The sequence below is a fragment of the Linepithema humile genome, chromosome 2, assembly GCF_040581485.1.
Source record: "Linepithema humile isolate Giens D197 chromosome 2, Lhum_UNIL_v1.0, whole genome shotgun sequence".
In the NCBI taxonomy this organism is placed as follows: Eukaryota; Metazoa; Arthropoda; class Insecta; order Hymenoptera; family Formicidae; genus Linepithema; species Linepithema humile.
The window spans coordinates 6,034,618-6,054,075 of NC_090129.1; the positions used below are offsets into that span (position 1 = coordinate 6,034,618).

Sequence of the window (19,458 nt, forward strand, 5' to 3'; positions counted from 1 at the left end):
TATAATTTTTATGTGAAATAGTTTTATACATATATAAGATATTTATATATACATACAGGGGTTTAGAGGAAAAATGGATCAAATCTATTTTTGTGAATTATTAGAAAATTAGTTCTAAAGTTAAAGTTGTTCTAATTGTGTGCAACATATACCTGTTTTTCATAGGTACTATAGTTTCTTTTAATTTTAACTTAAACGTTTGCATTCACTTTTAAATCGTTTAGTGAAAACTGTTTTTTTTTTTTTTTTTTTGTAATTTATACATGGATTTAAAAAAAGGACTTGGTCCACTTTTCTTCTGAACTCTACTTATAGATATCGATATTTCATTTAATTCTATATGTGAATATACAATTATATCTATAATATGTAGATACAGCTTTTAACGGAACCTTTTAATAATCTTGCTTGCAGGCGATTCTACGCAATTAGACTTAGATGGCTTGTTGTATATCGGTGGTGTGGGTGCACCCTTTGCACCCTTAACTGTGCCGCCTGTTTTGTGGACGGGAGCTCTTCGACAAGGTTACGTAGGTTGCATGAGGGATCTCGTTATCAATGGACATACAGTAGATATCGCGGGATACGCACAGCAGCAGGATTCCGGTAAGTGGGTTACTTTTAAATTTGTTGAGTAAATTAATGTTTAATTTACACACTGTTTTTATAAAAGCTAGGATCTATTTTTTTTTAAATTAATTAAACGTAACAATGAATAAATCGTCACTATCAATTTCTGGAGTAAAATATTTTCTCATCTTGTGTGATATAACTGTGTTTACTAACTATTTGTTGATAAAAATATCCCGCGGTGTGTGATATTACTAATATTTATAAAATAAATAGAGAAACGTAGTTTTTCACTATCGTTATCGTAAAAAAAAAAAAAAAAAGAATTTCGCTGCGGACAGGATTCGAACCTGTGCGGGCATAGCCCATCAGATTTCGAGTCTGACTCCTTAACCACTCGGACACCGCAGCTTACGGCTCCACCCTGCTATCTCATAAACTTCATACGTCATATGATTTACCCTATTAAGAAAAAACATTAAATATCATAAACTTTCAAAAATATCTTAAAATATATATTTATGTAATAATAAACGATCGGATTTATAATTTATCTAAAAATAAAGGTATTACAGTAAATGAATGTGTTACATTAATACTCTACAAGTTTAAGTTAAAAAAAGAAAATTGCTATTTAATGACACAAAATAAAAAAAGAAATGAAAAATTAAAATATAATTAATTGTAAATCATATAATGTTAAATTATAATAGCGTAGTCGTTATATGCTTTATTCTTTATTTTTTATATTGATGAATATACAATTACAATTAAAAATAATTATAAATTATAATTTTTTTGTAATAAGATTCTAATTCTAATTTTTAGATTCTAATTCAGAATAATTAGATTAATGTAACATAAATAAATCATAAATCAAAAATCAATATTGTGGTATAATTAGGATAATCGCTATAATTATATATACGTATATATATCAGTATTTCATATTTTACATTTAATCTTGGATCAAAATAGATTTCTGCATCTCTCAATCATATTTTTGTGTAATTTTTACAGGTGCAGTGAGACCCGCGTGCCATATTCAACCCGCACATTGTCCTTCGCAACCGTGTATGCACAATGGCCATTGCCTCGAAGGTTGGAATCGATTTCACTGCGATTGCACCGGCACACCTTTTACAGGACCCACCTGTGGAAAAGGTAAAATTATAATTATAATTTTTATTATGGCCTTCAAAAAAAATTAGCATTCTAACACATCTAATCTAAAGAATAAACATTTTCTGCTTCTTAAAATAAAAAAACAAGTTAATGTTATTATAATAATTGCATTTTACAACAGCATAATAAGTCAATTATAAGATTTAAAATTTAATTTCTTTTATAAATGACAAGTTATTATGTTTATTGTAGATGCATCGACACTGCATCTGAACGGCACGCAGCAAATGACAGCGCTGATGCCGGAAGATTCCAGGACGCAGGCGGAGGAAATCGTTATACGTTTTAAGACAGCGAAACCACGTGGCCTTCTTTTAGCGACAAGCTTGGAAAACAACCCCGACCGTTTGCAAATTTATCTGAAGGAGAGCAAGGCGCAGATGCTGATTCACATTGGTGATCGAGAAAAGGTAAGATTACGAGACAATTGAAATTGTCGGAATAATCTACATGAATAATATTACTTTAGCACGATATTGACGTTTCCAGTAAATTTAATACCATTTATTTAATTGTATAAAAGCGCTAAGACTGCAATTTACATACGCACATATGCTCCAATTAAAAATATTATCCTAATACTTTAGTATCGCGTTCACGCAAAAATATAATATAATGTTTTTCTAACATTTAAATTAGACATAAATTTATAGCACATTAAATTATATATAAATCCATAATACAGATTAAAATATACTTTTGGATTTTATATTTTTTGCATAAATGTCACATATTATTAAGCACAAATAAAGGACATGCTGTGTTGAAAGGATAAGATATTGAATTTAGCTCGGACAAATTCGATCCACTTAATGTCAGCGAGTACTCATTCAAAAGTTAAAGGGCCGCGTAGTCCACGAGGATTTACATTCCCGAAGCATCTTCGATGTTGAACGTCGCTCTAATATAGTCGACATAGATCGTTCTCTCGTTGCGAGCGACGTCATGACGTTAACTTAATACGTCACCCGCAGCAGCATCCGCCAAGTAAATGGCTGGCGGCTCTCATCTCCGGGTAACGGAATATTCTTTCTGACGGAAGCATTGGACACACAAAACGCACTCTCGGCAATTGCTTCCGAAGCATCGGATAACACGCATAATGGTTTTTTTGTTTTGTTGTATTAACGCGGCTCTTCCGAAAACGCGGCGGTAGACTTAAAATAATTATATTTGATATAGCGTACTCTTAAAATTCAGAAGCTTTTAGATTTTTCAAAAAAAATGTATTTATATATTTTATCATAAATTTTAATCAAAAATATAACAATTTAAATACGTAAAATAAAAATTTTAATAACTTTGATAATTACAAATAGTGTTAGTCCAGTGTATATATTGAGATTATGTAATATATATATCCAAAACTTTTATTGTACAAAATACTTTATTCAAAATAATTTATACAAAATAATTTACTTCAAATCTCGAAATTGTTAAGAATCAATAAGAGTACTGTTCCAAGGTCGCGAAAAGCACTTCCGCGCTGCTCCATCGATCGTTTTCCCGGGAGCCAAATGCATTTCTGAATGCATCCTGCAACCCCTCGTTCACGCAATCTCCAACACCATCCACATGTACGTGAAAATACATAAGCAATTCTGCAATCGCGACGTTTCCGGTCGAACGAACGGTAAAATCGGCCAATGCGATTTCGCAGCTATTTCATTAGGTAATGCATAAATGTACATTTTATCTTTTTCTCTTTTTCCTTCATATTTATGACTTAATTATGCTAATATATAATTATAACTTAAAAATTACATTCAGTGGCACATTAGTTGTTTTCTTCATATTTTTAATTACTTACAATCTGATGCATATAATTATTCGGCAATTTTGTGCCAATTTAATAAGATTTGCAGGTAATTACTTATGAAAAGCAGTAATCCATTGCACACACGCGGTATTGTTATCTCGGATATTAAACTCTCAGATATTGTGTTAAGCGGCGGCAAGCTGAATTAACAATCTTGGGTCGAAGTCATTTGGAACTCTCGTGCTCACGCGCGAATGAAGAACCAACGTACGGACGTATACGTACACGCATATAAATGCGAGCGTACAAGGCGCGCGGTAATTTACGGTAATGTTTCAATCTCTGTACCTACACGGACTCGTTAATTGGATGGAATAATTGATACGATAATGCGGTGCTCGACGATTAGTCTACAGAAAACCGGATTTCCGAGGAGTTTCTACAAAGTTCTAGCGTTTCAATGAAGATTTTTATCGCATCAACTTACAAGCTCTATGTCGGAATTAATCACGATTTTCGGCGATCTGTTAACTTTTTCGATTGCTGCAAACAAAAATATATAAGTCATAATAATAAAAGAAACTATAATATTTACACAATTGACATGTTTATAAATAAATTAATCAAAAATATGCACAATTTTTCTAATATGTTTAATTATAAATTTTATAATTAACCATATAATTACTATTTTATATTTATATATGAAGGATAAATTATTTGGTAACATTGCGGCTTTTTATAAAACATTACATAAACTTAAAGATTATTTATAAAATCTATTTTGGTAAGCTTCTTCTCTCGATAATTTTACTTGTGCGAATTTCGCAATTTCCATAATGTTACATTTTACATTATATAGGTTTTGTAAAATTGTACCTCCACGCAAAGTTAGATTTACATTTTTATAGTTAGCTTAACTTTGATTTAAATAAAGGTTGGAAAGTTTCGAAGAAAGTGTGCAAAAAATAATTTAATAAAAACTGTTCAATTTATCAAGTCAATTTATCAAGTCATATCATGTATCGCATTTTGTTCAGTCACAGCTTTTGACGAAGTTGAAGTCGATTTTCTTCAATAAATTTTCAATCATTTTTAAACTTGTTAAAGTGTAGAAAATATGCTTACAGCGATTGTTGAGGGAAATTGAACGACAAGTTGGTACTTGCAATAATAATGTTCAATGGCAATAGCGACGGTACATAGGTGACGTTGGATGACAAACGTGCGTCACGTGTCACATGACGTATGATATCACATATTGCAATGAGAACTGCGCCAGATAGTGACGAGTTGCTTGGATTTATAGGGTTTAGCCAAATGACAGACATCTCAGAGATGGTCTATCGATAGCATGAAACCATTGTGACACAATGACACAATGACGTTTGCTACAAAATGCGATAAAAATTGAACATCTGGTGCAATTGATGCAAATATTTATAACATATATGTCATTATATTTTTCATTATTATGCATATATAAGTAAAAATTAATAAAATCAGTGATATTAGTCAAAGAATCTGATAAATAAATATCAAGTATCTAATAAATAATTAATTTAATTCTTGATTGTACTAAAGTTTTTCAGAAAATTATTTGTGATGCAAAATATCTGTTTTATTGAAATTTAATTTGTTACACTTTAAGCGCGCTTTACTGTATATTTAAAGTCAATATAGATTTTATTAGCAATAATAAGAAAGATGCAACGGGCTTAATCTACATTTCTTTATTTCAGATACTGGAGGCTGGACAAGGTCTTAACGATGACATGTGGCACACTCTGAGGTTTTCCAGACGGTTTAATTCACTCAAGTTCCAGATCGACGATGAAACACCAATACGAGGTATGTACATTTAAAATAATGTTATTATACGCACTACTCTGAATCATTCCGAAAAATTATACATTATAATTATATCCAAACATTATACTTTTAAAACACAAATATTCTGTTAGAAGTAATAGATATTATCATGAAACAGAATTCAAAAACTCATGAAATTTATCGATACGAAATACATATGCGTTTTGTATATGCAAAACTGTCAGAATTATATCAAAAAATTGTCAAAGCTATGGACAGTCAGTTAATAGATGATTTGTGCAAAAATAAATTACAATAAAAATGTAACTTTTTTAACATAAAATTCAATTTTCAACCAAATTGTGATAGAAGACTGATAATGTCTTTCCACTTTAATTTCAACTAACTTGAAACTTGGACAACTTTAAAACTCGAAAACTTTTACTGTAAATCATTGAGCTTATTTCGACAGCACAGGTGTACTCACATTTTATATTTACTTACTAAAATTTCAAAAATGTCAAAACAAATTAAAACAGTAAAATTTACCATCCACTTACTAATTTTGTTAATTATTGCTAAAAGCGGCATGTAATATATGAAAGGAATATAGTCTCATATTACCCTTATTCATATTACCCAACTAGTTCTATAATATTGCTTCTCTCCACGCCTCTATTAATTTCTTTGTTCTCAAAATTGTACTAGACCAAAATTGAAACCAATAGCCAGAATTCAATACTCTTTTTCCATTCGAACCAGAACCGTAATCGAAACTATAACTGAAACCGTAGATGTCTTATTACATTGTAACCATAACTGAAATTTGAATTGGATCAGAAATCCTGCATTTAGTTTGTACTTTACAATCCTCTCCATCACTAATGTTACAGAATATGCGAATATCTTGAAAATATTTTTAAAGTTAAAAAGATTTTAAAAGAACCAAAGAAAAATCTAAATTTGTAGTAAGACGTTTTATTTTTCTGTGTTTAATTTCTTTGTCAATATTTTTTATTAAATTTTTAATTAAATTACGTAACATTCGTAACAATGTGTCGTATATATGCAAAATGTTATTCTTATCATTAAAATAAACTTAAAATATCTATGAAACTTTAGATAATTAAACGTAAAATATGAGAATGCTGGCAAATGGAAAGAAGAGCTGGTTAATTTAGATGGTAGACGCGAACTGCATTATTAACACGATGGAAACGAGATGCCGTCGGACGCGCAAAGTGCAGCAAATTGTGTGTCGGTACCAGATGCAAAACAGTTGATTGGTTTCGTACAGCGAAAGCGGTATAAACGGCGTCATCGATCGCAAGATGCAAGCGACAACGAGAAGAAAAAGACAATTCCATTTCACGATGTTAGAGAAAGAAGGAGAGAGACAAAAACGAATTTTAGTTCTTGTTTTGCGCCCAAAGAAAATAATATATTAAATATTAGAATAAAGCGGGAAAATAAAGTTTTGATTTTTTAGTCTGATTTTTTGGCCTGAATAATTAATCATTTTCTTTTGATGACAAGTAATATTTCGAGGTGCATCGTTTAAAAGAATGTTTCAAAAAATAATTTTCTCAGGAAAACAGTAAATAAATAATAAATAACATTATCTTGTATTACATTTAGCAGAATTTATAGAATCTCATAAATATATATTCTATATATTTATATTCCTATAAATACATAATATATAGAATCTCATAATATAACTGCGCAGGTTCGGACGCGATAAATTTATTAAGCGGAGCTCTTATATTCTCAAAATATCGACACCAGCAGCTTTGCTTTTACCGTAATCAGTAGACCTTTTCCTCGCGCTAAAGCTTTTATAGGCGGCTTAAAATCGTCCCATAAATTAAACCTCAATTTGTAATGAGCATAAGAGCGAACGAGATGCTATGAAAAAATTAGACTGAGACTTCTATACAATCTTCCTGACTCGGATATTGATTCTTTAGAAAAGCACTTTTCAACTATTTGAAAATGATAAGTAATATGCGCAAAATGGAGTTATTACTTTGGTGGAAAAATGTGCGATTGGAAGAAAATATGTTCAATAAGAAATATCCTGTAAGATAAATCGACTTTATGATTGATACGGAAAAAAGACTACGGAAATGTGCGGAAATATATGGAAATGCAGTAACTTTTTAATGGTAAATCTCATACGATGTGTTACAAGTTTCGAGAAGGAAAATTTTCCTCTCATGACACTTCGATGCAGCACTTTGCACGTCGCATCGATTGCACCGGTTCGAAAGGTCCTGGTGCATCGTATGCATGTGCACATTCGAACTTCTCGCCACAAGGCGAGAGCTCACGCATGGGAGCAATATCGTATTTCAAAATCCCTATTTAACATAAATAGATATCTGGTGGCGGCCGCAAAAATTTCGCGGCGGAAGTCGAGAAAGAAGTCAAGAAAAAAATATATAGAGATATAAGAACACAAAAATATGGAAAGTGAAGATGACAGACGACATGGAAAATCGCGCTTAGCACATCCCAGCGTATAATGTTCTCATAAATTCGAGTAATCGCGAAATACAACCTGTAATATTGTGTGAGAGAAAGAATGTTGTTGACATTATACTATTACATTCGTAATTTTTAACTTTTAACATCGTTAGCATTAAAAATATTTTCTCATATCACATTAATTTGACGTCGTTGTAGCGTTAAATTTAAAACCGTTATATTTTTAATCATCTGTAACTCGCAAAAAACAGTTAAAAGTATTCTCCGAGAGAACTATTATCCTATATCACATAGAAAAAGCAGTAAATGCGATAAACGTGAATGCCAATCTTAATTATCTCACAGCAAAATTATGGTGTCCTCGAAATTGGAGAACAGAAATATTCGGCGGAAATCGAATGTGTGTGCTTGGTGAAAAAGCGGAGAAAATGCGGAGAGAGGGAGAGAGAGAGAGAGAGAGAAAGAGGATACGGATTAACTGCACTGTACCACCAAATTGCCCCGAGCGTATAAATACAGGTGTACACGAGGCGAGGGCGGATTCGCTATAGAGAATACCCTTCCAATAATCAATTTCCACATCGAGATTTATCAGTCGGTAGATTCACCGCGGCGTATCATTTGGTCTACCAAGATTTATGCGCCGTACGACGCGGCCGGTGCCTCGTACAGAGAGGGTACGGGAAGCGTTTTCGCGCGGAAAATAATTTTCCGCCTCCTCTCGATCATCGCGCGTCGCGCGATCACTCGTGCGGTATCGGTATTGTCATTTGTCGAAATGACGAAACGCGAAAATTGACACGATAAAGCATTTCAAAAGTTAACTACCTCACTGTTTTGGGCTGTTATCGTTGACAATGCTCGAATGAATCATTAGATGTGGCTGTAGCTTCAAGCTTTCATTTTATAAAAGGCGCAGATTAAAATACGGTTTACATATTTTAAATAATGTATTGTTTAAAATATTATGATAAAACCATAAACATTTTAAATTTTTACACACAACTTTTAGCTAATATTGTACAGCGTAATACATCTTTAATATAAAAAATAAATCCGACTTTTTTTTATGGAAACATATATATATTTAATATATCTAAAGAGAATTGACTGATAATTTTATATATACAAAATTTAACTACATTAAATAATTAAACCTTATAATTATTCGTAAGAACAAGAAATATACGAGAGATATCTTCAAATGGTTCGACAAGTAAAAAGACCAGTAATTGCGTCAGCTTGCTCATTTTATAGATATGAATAACTAATGTAAATTGCCAAGAAAGTTTCGCAAGATCGACGAGCGCGCACATGAAATTAAAAATTTCTCTGGCGATTTTTCACGCAAGTTTCGAGAGAACGTTCTCATCGCGCTCACCTCGTAAGTTGTATAAATGGGACAAATGGCGAATTAGAAATTGCTATAGTTTGCTGCAAAATACAAGTTTCTTAAAATTAAAAACTTGAAATCTACAACTCTTATCTAGCACTTTAAATTATACGAACAATATTATAAAATTCAGAAAGATTGATATTATTTTAGAGATAGATGCGCGTATTTTTCAAATATTTTGTATTTTGCATACATGTAAACATATTATTCAAAGTTTATTATTTGTCAAATAAAAGCTGTGATTTTAATTTTAATAGATCTTAAAACTTCAATTTTTTTGCTCGTTTTCTTCATCGGTAAATTACAAATTTTCCGCGAACATAATCACAAATTCAAGATTTAGATGCAATGCGCAGCGCATTTTCCTTTGCATTCAATCAGTAACTTTTCGAATCGACATGCTCTTATGAATACTAATCAAAGATTTTCCAAAGCTGCGGTCGTTATCGTGCTATATTGATATGTTTGCTATATTATAGAAGGGATAAGTAAAAATAAAAATTTTGTTTGTAAATAATAAATATATTTTAAGTAATGAAACTAAAAAATGACATGGATTATATATGAAACATGTTTCAGAAGTACGTTTTAAACAATGAAATATAATGAATACAATGTAGTGCAGTCTTATAGAAATTAACTTTTTATAGATAAAGAAAATTTTCTTTCTATAATTTTGTATTAACAAAACAATGTTTTTTTTGTTATATATTTAAATGCAATCTTTCTATTTGATATTATCAAAAATTAGAAAATAGATTTCTTCGAAAGTAAAATTTCCGAAAAGATTTTATTTACAATCGTTTTATCTTTTTACAATATTTAGAATTATTTTTGTGTTTATATCATTAAAATGACGTATCATTTCTTCTTTCTATGTATTTAAAGATCATAAATATTAGTGACGCGGTCTTTACTTCTGCATAGAACTGTAATTTTTTACTTTCTGAGTAATCGAGTGATCAATATTTAAAAAAGCACGCGTTTCTTCCAGAAATTTCTTCCGACATGGAGAATTCCCTTCGATCGCGCGAATCTAAAACCGTCGATTTTTCTCTGTTTACACCGATTCGCCGGCCGTATTATTTACGAGCGGTAGATACGAGAGCTAGTGCCATCGATTTTCCGACATCCAGCGGACGGATTACAAATCGCGGGCATGCAAATGCGCTTTTTATCGAGCCGACTCCTCGAAATGCTCTTCACGCCGCCGCCGGCTGCGCAACGAGAAAAGTGCATCTGGAATCGGCGATGGGGTCGACGTCTACGGTATCCACGGCACTTTGCCGCGTCGTTTCAAGTATAAAGTAAATTATATCCCCGTGCAATTCCATCAATGATAAATACTTTGCAGAAATTCCCTTGATACGCTACCGTCGTGCGTAAATTTTTGGAATAATAAACGTGCATAGATAAACAAACAATATTTATTCAATAAAAATAGACAAAATTTTATACAATAAACTGTAAATAACATTTCATATTTTTCATATATACCAAGATGGAAATCGCAGTACAAGCGTACAAAACTTTGTACTTTGTACAAAAATATGTCTAAAATATAATATAATACTTTTTTACATCAGGCTTTATTTTGGAGAAAATTGACATTAAAAATTAGAAAATAATTCATATTTCTGCACTTTTTAAACTGGAATAGCCTTTAGTGATAATTAAGTATTAATTAAAATTGTGCGAAATTTTCTCGACATATGTTTTGCATTTGAAAGAGCCATTGTGTTTACATATCAATCATAATTAATTACAAATGGTAATTAATTTTTACAGATTTAAAATTTATTTTCTTCAAAATAAAATTTTACATAAAAAACATTTTTTTTTTTATTTGTCTTTGTAAGATAATCAACTGTTAATTAAGATAATTAGTCTGTTCTCACTCATATGATTTCCGTATATTTACATGTATAAGTTAATGAAAAAGTAATCAATATACACAGTTCCATTGGAAACAATGTAATCAAGTACATCTCGGTCATATCTTATTAATATCGATAATATGATCCGCACGTTCTTGGTTTACCAATCAACTCGATTCCAATCAACTCCTACAAAACAACCTCACCATAGTAACCATCATGAAACAGCCGCTCTTGCGAAGCTATCTCTCGCATCATCCTATTAAATTGACGGCGAGTGCCGGCAATATTGAGTTAGGTGGCAATAGCCTAAATTGCGATGGCCCTATACGGCCTTTACTTCGGTGCAATCGATCGCGTTGAAACAACGATAATTGCCGCACAGAGAAACTTGTAATATCTTGGGCCTAGCACAGTTTATTTCGTTTAGATGCTAAAGCTCTGTGAAGTTGCGAATCCTTAATTCGTAATCAATTAATTGCGATTAATCATTTCGCATCTGCTAAAATACACGTACATATTTATTTCAATAACACATCTAAACAATCTCTTTACAATACCAGATTCCACAATTATATTAAAATAAATACGCAAATACTTCAATCAAATATATAATTGTATTATAGATGCAATTTTTTTAATTTAAATGTTGAACAAAATTATTTATGAATTGAATTACGAATCTTTATAGTGTGTATAATCTTTTATAGCTTTATTGCAATTTTCTGATGTTACTTTTATAAAGAAAACAAATTTAAAACAAGACTGTAAAGTAATTAAAAATTAATTTTTGCTTCAATGCTTTTTAATCCATTCTCATATATATATATATATATATATATAGCGAAACCTTTGTAAATAATAAGATATAATATATAATATTTGAACTGTTAATTTATAGAAACTATTCTATCAATATAAAACATCATTGCGCGTGTGCAGCAATCTATTTATTATTCTATTAATAAAGAATGACAAATTGTTTGTGTTACATGCGCAGCGGAGACTCAGCTAGGAAAGCAGGGCATCTTGGAATTCCGTACTCTCCACGTAGGCGGATATCTTCACGCAGGCGAGGACATACCGCATTTCGTGGGACAATTGCAGCAGATCTGGTTCAATGGATATCCGTACTTGGAGATTGCGCGCAGTGCTGGAAGTCATCAAGCGTCGCATCAGGGTGTCACACCCATCATCAGGGTCACTGGCAAATTTGGGAAGAGGAATCATCCGGTTCATCATCCGGTGACCTTTACCTCCAAGCATACCTTCGTAGGACTTCCAGTGCTCAAAGCATACGTGGAAACAAATATCTATTTCCAGGTAAAAATTTGCATATATTTTTATAATCTAGCATTGAATTATATTGACACGCTATTTGATTCTTTGGACTCACACAACAAATACAAATATCTTGGAATCGTAAGAATCTCTCTCATCATAGTTGTATTAATTAATTTTGAAATCATTTTTTCATCGCATCTATTACATTTTTTTCTTGTTTTTAATAATATTTTACGACAAAATATATCGGAATGGAAGGTAAAATATAAGATAATTTGGTATAATATAATATTAAGTTTTTTTTATGAAAGGAAAATTTGTACTTTACAAATATATTGCAACATTCGCGTAAAAAAATAAGATAATAGGAAGTTAAGCATTATTAAACCATTTACGCTTTTTTTTACCAAATAAAATAAATGTTCTATCATTAACTGTAAATAGAACATGATCTAATCTAATTGAAGAATCTATATTGTCTCAAAATATATGTTAAATAATAATATATAACATACAAATTATTTTCCAGTTCAAAACACGCGAAGCGAACGGCTTGATCCTTTATAACGCTGGCAGAGAACATGACTTCATTGCAGTTGAGTTGGTTACTGGACACGTTCATTACGTGTTTGACCTAGGCGATGGACCCGTCAGGGTCAGGGACACTTCGAAATCAAAGTTAAATGACGGCAAATGGCATGCCGTGAGCATCGGTAGACCTGCATCAAAGAGGCATACTCTTGCTGTAGACGATCATGTGACCGCTGTCAACAGCCAGGGCAGCAACGAAAATCTCGATCTCGATGGCATCTTGTATATAGGTAAGTAAACATTTATAAAGACATCACTTCAACGAAGTGCATTAAACTCTCTATCTCTTTTATCGTTATTAAAAATAATATTTCTGAATTATGTGCTAATTACGTCATGTATTGTAATAATTGTTACAAAACAAATTTAAAATAAATAAAAATGCTGAAATTTGTTGCCAAAGCGCATTTGATAATAATTATTACAAAATATAATTGTTAACAATTTAAAATTGCTGATACATAAGAAAATTAAATCTCTCTCTCTCTCTCTCTCTCTCTCTCTCTCTCTCTCTCTCTCTCAATTAATTCAATAATAAGTATATGTAATAAAATATTTTTGCTTGTTTTTAATATAAATAAAAACGTTTTATGTAATATATTACCAAGACCATAATAATTCCAAGACTATAAATTCGGGTGTTGATACATAAGTATCAAAACCCGAATAAATCGACCAAGAGATAAAAAACATCATGTAATTTCGATGATGTATTTTTGCTTGTTTTTAAAATACATTATCGAAATTACATGATGTTTTTTATCTCTTGGCCGATTTATTCGGGTCTTGGTACTTCCGACAATGTGTGGTGTGTGCCATCGCCTCTGTTCAGCACAGTTTTTTTTATTAAATCTATAGATGGATATTTCAAATTGTAGACTAATCCTAGTTTCGCAAAAATGTCGATGAAGACTGTGGTATAATTCATTTTGTTATAACCGTTTTCTACCGACCTGTAGTCCCACGGGAACACATGATGATAATTGTGGTGTCCTTCTCCCGCTGATAAAAAGTTGATTAATTCGTTATTCGCTGGTCTTATGGTCCTAAGAACGAGAAACGTTATTAAAAACGTTATTAAAAAGGAAGAAATCAATAAGTAATTAATTTTATAAAAATAGTCATTAAAGGTATATTGAGCGTATATTTTTTCATAAATGATAAGAGATATAATAATACTTTATTATAATAATTATTTGAAGTATTATTTGTTTGACATTTATATATTGTCAATTAAACATATTAAATATGTGACCTTTTTTAGTTTTCTGTTATACTATATATGTAGATGCAATTACACACATTATAAAAAATTGCCTAAAAATTCAGACACATTTTTGTCTGAATTCTCAGATCTGGGTGCCTGAAAGTAATTTCAGACAATCTGTCTTAATTATCAGAGTAGTTTCTCTGAAAGTTCAGAATAATGGCGCGTCTGTCCGAAAAATTTAGAAATTCAGACAACTGTGACTAGAAATTCAGACAACTGTGGCTAGAAATTCAGACAATATTCTGTCCGAAAATTCAGACAATGTGACTGTAAGAAAACTTCAAACACTTTTGTCTGAATTGTCAGTCAGTAATTTTTTACAGTGCAGTTTTATACACAAATGGTAAATATCGTATATACGCGTGTAAATTACATACTTATCATACACTCAAAAAAATGATCTTGCAATAATAGCTAAAATTTTCTAGGTGTAAAAAATTAACTAAAACAGATAAATGATTAGCAACTGTTGTGATATTGCATATGTAATTACTTAATCAGATCACTTAGATGACAGAAACAGAATATATATCTGTATTGTTTGTGAACTTAAAAAAGAAAGTTTCTCTAAAGCGCCTATCTATATAAGATCAATCACGTGTTAGATCATGCAATGAATAACATTTAGCAATGGTACCTAAATTTTTCAGAAGCTATTGCTAGAACATTACTGCTATAAATTCTATATGTGACAAACAATGTTTTCACAGATACGAAAAATAGCGATACATTCTTGTTGCGATATCTAGAAATCTAACTACATCAGCGAAATATTTTTTTGAGTGTACGGCCTGGTACCCCATGCATGAGCGATGCTATTGATAGTCCATACGGTGTTCAAAGTGATGGTATATCGTATAAAAACTTGCGACATAATAGCTCTTCCCCAGGTCTCATTCCAGAGGTATACAGGCATTGCCGTAGGTAGGATAAAACCGAAAAGAAGTTGAAGCGGCAAGAAATATCTATAAAATCATAACAGCATTCAGAGTTTGTTTAAGTATATTCTATATATATTATTGTAAAACTAATTACTAAATTTTTCGAAATTTTTAATAAGTTTTATTAGTAAGATAAAAAAGCGACATATACTTTTTATCAAAGGCTACGACAGGATCAGACATAATATCTGACAGATCAAGCTTCTTGCTTTTCTCAATATATTCTGGATGTTCCTTCATCATCAGCCAACCGAAATGTGCAAAAAAAAAGCCGCGCTTCGTATTGTGAGGATCCGCGTTGGTATCGCAATACTTGTGATGCATACGATGGTATTTTACCCATTGGTACAATGCATTCTATAATCGTGTAGAAAAAAGTTTATTATATACGTACGTACTCTACTCGAAAATGATTGTAACTAAAGTCCTATCTATACCTTCAAATTACACATTATTGTATATAATGCAAGCAGTGTCGTTCAAACCATTAACAAAATTGTTTGAGAAATTAGAATTACCTGCGCACTTGCGCTGAAGCATATCAAAAGCAAAATTCTCAATGATAACTTTGCTTTAAAGCTCTTATGACTCCAAAATCGATGTGCGCCACCAGCCGCACCAAAATTGGATATGATGTACATGCCGATTACTTAAAAATGTGTAAAAATATATTTTTTTAATATTTTATAAACGTCTATTGATAACAATAATGTGCATAGAGATCTAAGAAGTAGAATTTAAAAAAGTTTTAACATTTTTAGAAGATTTTCAAGACTTTATAACAATAATTATTTTTGGCAAGAAATTATTTTTTCATTATTATTTTGTAACTTTTGGAACCACTGAACGCACTCATTTGAATACCTGTTATTTTATTGTTGATATTTGGTGTCTCATTTATTGATAAAATAAAAATATGCAAATGAAATAATTAGTGAAGGAAATATTACAGCTTTTTATCATAAAATAATAAAATTAAATTAATTTGTCACTCTAGTTAGTGTCGACGATATTTTTTAGTATTTTAAATAATTTAGATATCGATAAATATCATTAACAAGTTTGTGTGAAATACTTACAATAAATTATAAATTAATTTAATAATCACAAAAATTACAAACAATAATAATTTCCGCGATTTATAAAATTTATTTTAAGTAGGCTTGTAATTGGTGACAAAATTTAAGATAGTATGTCATTCAATATTTTGTATTCCGTGTGTATAATACAGAAAACATTTAAAAAATCAAAATAGATATAAAAATATTAATGATATTTAAATTATGTTTTTTATTAAATGTATATTCTGATTTTTCAAACATTTTTTATTATTATACATAATAGATTTCTATCTCGAACTTTAGCGTGAATTGTAGTTCACCTGAAACGGATTTGTATCAGCACTATCATTAATATTTTTCACTGCGCGAAAAGAAACTACTCTGCCGATGAAGCACCAATCCCGATTACTTTAATCTTACACTAAAGATAATATTTTAAAGAGGTCATATTAGAATTACGCAGAAAGTGCTCTGAAAATCTTGAAAATTTCTTAGATTTCTATGTACATGTTAAAATTTCTGAGATGGGTACACTTACTCCACAGTGTAGTCATCGGATTTTTTATGTAGTCGAAAGTTAGTAAACCATAAATACCAATGGTATGCAACACAACAAGTTGCAGAACATTGAACCATAGTATGTCCGTTTCAAAATCGAAAAAACCTGATTTTGCCTTTTCGAATTTCTTATTTGTATCGTCATTGCCATTACCAATGATTTTTACAGGAAACATATCGTTGTATAGTACTTTTTCAATTTATTTTCGTACTGGTATTGCATGTGGAAACCGACGTATTAAGATCCATTTTATTGACAAGGAAATTATGAAACAAATTCAAAATATACGATTGTAGCACTTAATTTGATACACGGCAAAATGCAATGCGATAACAAACCAATCTTATATTTTTCTAAAATAGAAAGAAAGAAAGGCGCTGTGCATTCTATCTGCAAGAGCTTGTACTTTTAGCATTTAATAAAAATAAAACTATAAAAAAACTAAACTATTGACACCAGTCCATTCTAAGCAACTGGTCACGTAAATTGGACCACAGGTTTCCTACATTGAACCGCTCTCAAAAACTAATGACATTAAATTTACAATCTAAGAATTCATTTAAGTATTTATTTAAGTAAAAAGGAAATATTTCGTTCTAGATTAACTGAACTAAAAATAACAGTTCATGATTAATTTTCTCTTTTACAATATTTGAAGTTGGATAAAAACACAAAAATAAAAATGTCTTGATTATTAATATTAAAATGATAATTTACGAATACTTATATGTGTGTGAATGCATGTTAGAAGGCGTGATGAGAAAGTGGATGAATAGGAATTGATGACAGTGCCTATTTTTGAAAAGAGACCGGTGGAATTTAAAAAACTTACCGCTTGACGTAGTCAGTGGAAATTCCGAAATTTTCAAGATCCCTTATGAGCAATCCGTGATAGTAACTCCGTGTAGAAAATTTTCTAGAGAATTTCTGAGTCTAACTAGAACACTAAGACGGAAGAGTAAGAGATATATTGTAAGTCTGAAAAACTGTAGACAAATACGTGCTCGCGGCTGGAGTTTGAGTTTTTATACCAGACAATGTCCTTTATTTTGCTAACTATTAACATTTAGTTATAATAATTACTCAGTCAAAGTATTGATTTCAATTGCATTCTTTTTCAAAGTTTACTCACAATGGCAAAGATCATCGTTACATCACTTGAATATGCATCTACTGTATATATAAAGCTGCGTCGTGCATAAAATTTGCAATTTTCAGAATTATTTACCTTTTAATTTTGAATTCTCTGTTTCTTTTATGATATACATCAGAAATGGAAATTAGTTGCAACTTTCGGCTCGATTTTCTGATGGACGCTTCCTGCCCCCTCCTTGCCGCTCGCATGCTAGCAACGAGTCGTCAAACGCGCTAACAACGCGCGTAATTAAGGTGCGCGATATTCAGCCTCAGGAATGTCCATATCACAAATGCAACAAGATAATAAATATAGGATAAATATAGGTTTCTACCTGTGAGGTACTATTGTTGAAGAACACGTCAATAATAGTCCACCTCACAGGTGATGTGGAAATCCATTGTCCCATATTTATTATCTTGTTGCATTTGTGATATGGACATTCCTGAGGCTGAGTATCACGTATCTTACTATTAGTTACCCTGATGGAAATATTTTTCTGAAAATTTAACGAAATTTTGTTGAAATGTATTTGAAAATTTTTCTCAATTGACCCCATTAATTAATTTCATAAATATTTCAGCAATTTTTCATTAAAAAGTAACAGTTTTCAGTTTAATTCAGTAAATTTCATAATGATAATTATTTCAAAACTCTTTTATTACTTTTCAGTAGTATATTTTAACTTTCCTTATATTTCATAGTATTACATTAAATTTTCATACGGAAAATTATGATTTATTTTGAAATATATTCAGTAATTTTTCAAAAACTTTTATTTTATTTTTCATTGATTTCATAGTACTTTCAGCCAAATATTTCCATCAGGGTACGGACGTTGTTAGCGCGTTTGGTGACTCGTTGCTAGCATGCAAGCGGCAAGGAGGGAACAGTAGGCGTCAATCAGGAAATCGGGCCGAAAGTTGCAACTAATTACCATCTTTATTTTAAATCGTCACAGTCATCGTAAATTATCACTTTACCTTGACAAATGCATACTTAATACGTAATTCAATTGACTCTTTCTTCTGTCAAGGTTTATTTTTTCACACAAGGTCATTAATAAAGATTTGTTTATAGAGGGTGTCTGATAATTGCTGAATCATCTCTCGGGTGCAGATAGAGCAGGTTAAACCGAGTAGAAAAGTTCTGTACCATTTTGCAATTTTCGCAATAATTAATGAGTAATTAATTTAAAAATATCGGCCAATTTCCGCGAATTTAAGCGCGCGGCGAGAAGAGACAGCCTACTGTTATTTGGTTACTCAGCGCGCGACGAAGTATTGGGAGGAGCGCTTTACAAATGACAACGGCTACGTACGAGTGGTGTGTAATGTCAGATCTTCGCATCCTAGCGACCACGTAACAGTGGGCTATCTCTTCTCGCCGCGCGCTTAAACTCGCGCGAATTGGTAGATATTTTTAAATTAAGTTTTCATTCATTATTACAAAAATCGAAAAATGATAGAGGACTTTTTTACTCGGTTTAACCAGCTCTACCTGCATCTGAGAAGTGATTCAGCAATTA

At 31.3% G+C, this 19,458-nt stretch overlaps 2 protein-coding genes and 1 non-coding gene across 7 annotated transcripts in view; 1 reads left to right on the plus strand and 2 right to left on the minus strand.

The window, feature by feature from the left end:
• Nrx-1 (Neurexin 1) overlaps positions 1-19,458 on the plus strand; it is a 212,125-nt gene that overhangs the window by 147,443 nt on the left and 45,224 nt on the right. For all 4 annotated transcript variants that reach the window (XM_067349190.1, XM_067349191.1, XM_067349194.1 and 1 more), the window contains 6 exons: positions 415-606; positions 1,591-1,734; positions 1,948-2,165; positions 5,257-5,365; positions 12,090-12,412; positions 12,903-13,194. In XM_067349190.1, the coding sequence (XP_067205291.1) occupies positions 415-606; positions 1,591-1,734; positions 1,948-2,165; positions 5,257-5,365; positions 12,090-12,412; positions 12,903-13,194 (1,278 nt within the window). The remainder of the gene's footprint in view (positions 1-414; positions 607-1,590; positions 1,735-1,947; positions 2,166-5,256; positions 5,366-12,089; positions 12,413-12,902; positions 13,195-19,458) is intronic.
• On the minus strand, positions 900-981 carry TRNAS-CGA (transfer RNA serine (anticodon CGA)). The gene has a single exon. It is a non-coding gene; the product is annotated as a tRNA-Ser (tRNA).
• LOC105678854 (acyl-CoA Delta-9 desaturase-like) lies at positions 14,836-17,774 on the minus strand. 2 transcript variants are annotated; one of them, XM_067349215.1, is made up of 5 exons: positions 17,628-17,774; positions 16,775-17,005; positions 15,694-15,824; positions 15,327-15,532; positions 14,836-15,199 (listed from the first exon to the last, which is right to left on the minus strand). In XM_067349215.1, the coding sequence occupies exons 2-5, from the start codon at positions 16,968-16,970 to the stop codon at positions 14,992-14,994; spliced, it is 741 nt and encodes a 246-aa protein (XP_067205316.1). In that variant the 5' UTR covers positions 16,971-17,005; positions 17,628-17,774; the 3' UTR covers positions 14,836-14,991. The 2 variants fall into 2 exon arrangements, with proteins under 2 accessions (XP_067205316.1, XP_067205315.1); XM_067349214.1 differs by lacking the exon at positions 17,628-17,774 and having other exon boundaries at positions 16,775-17,195.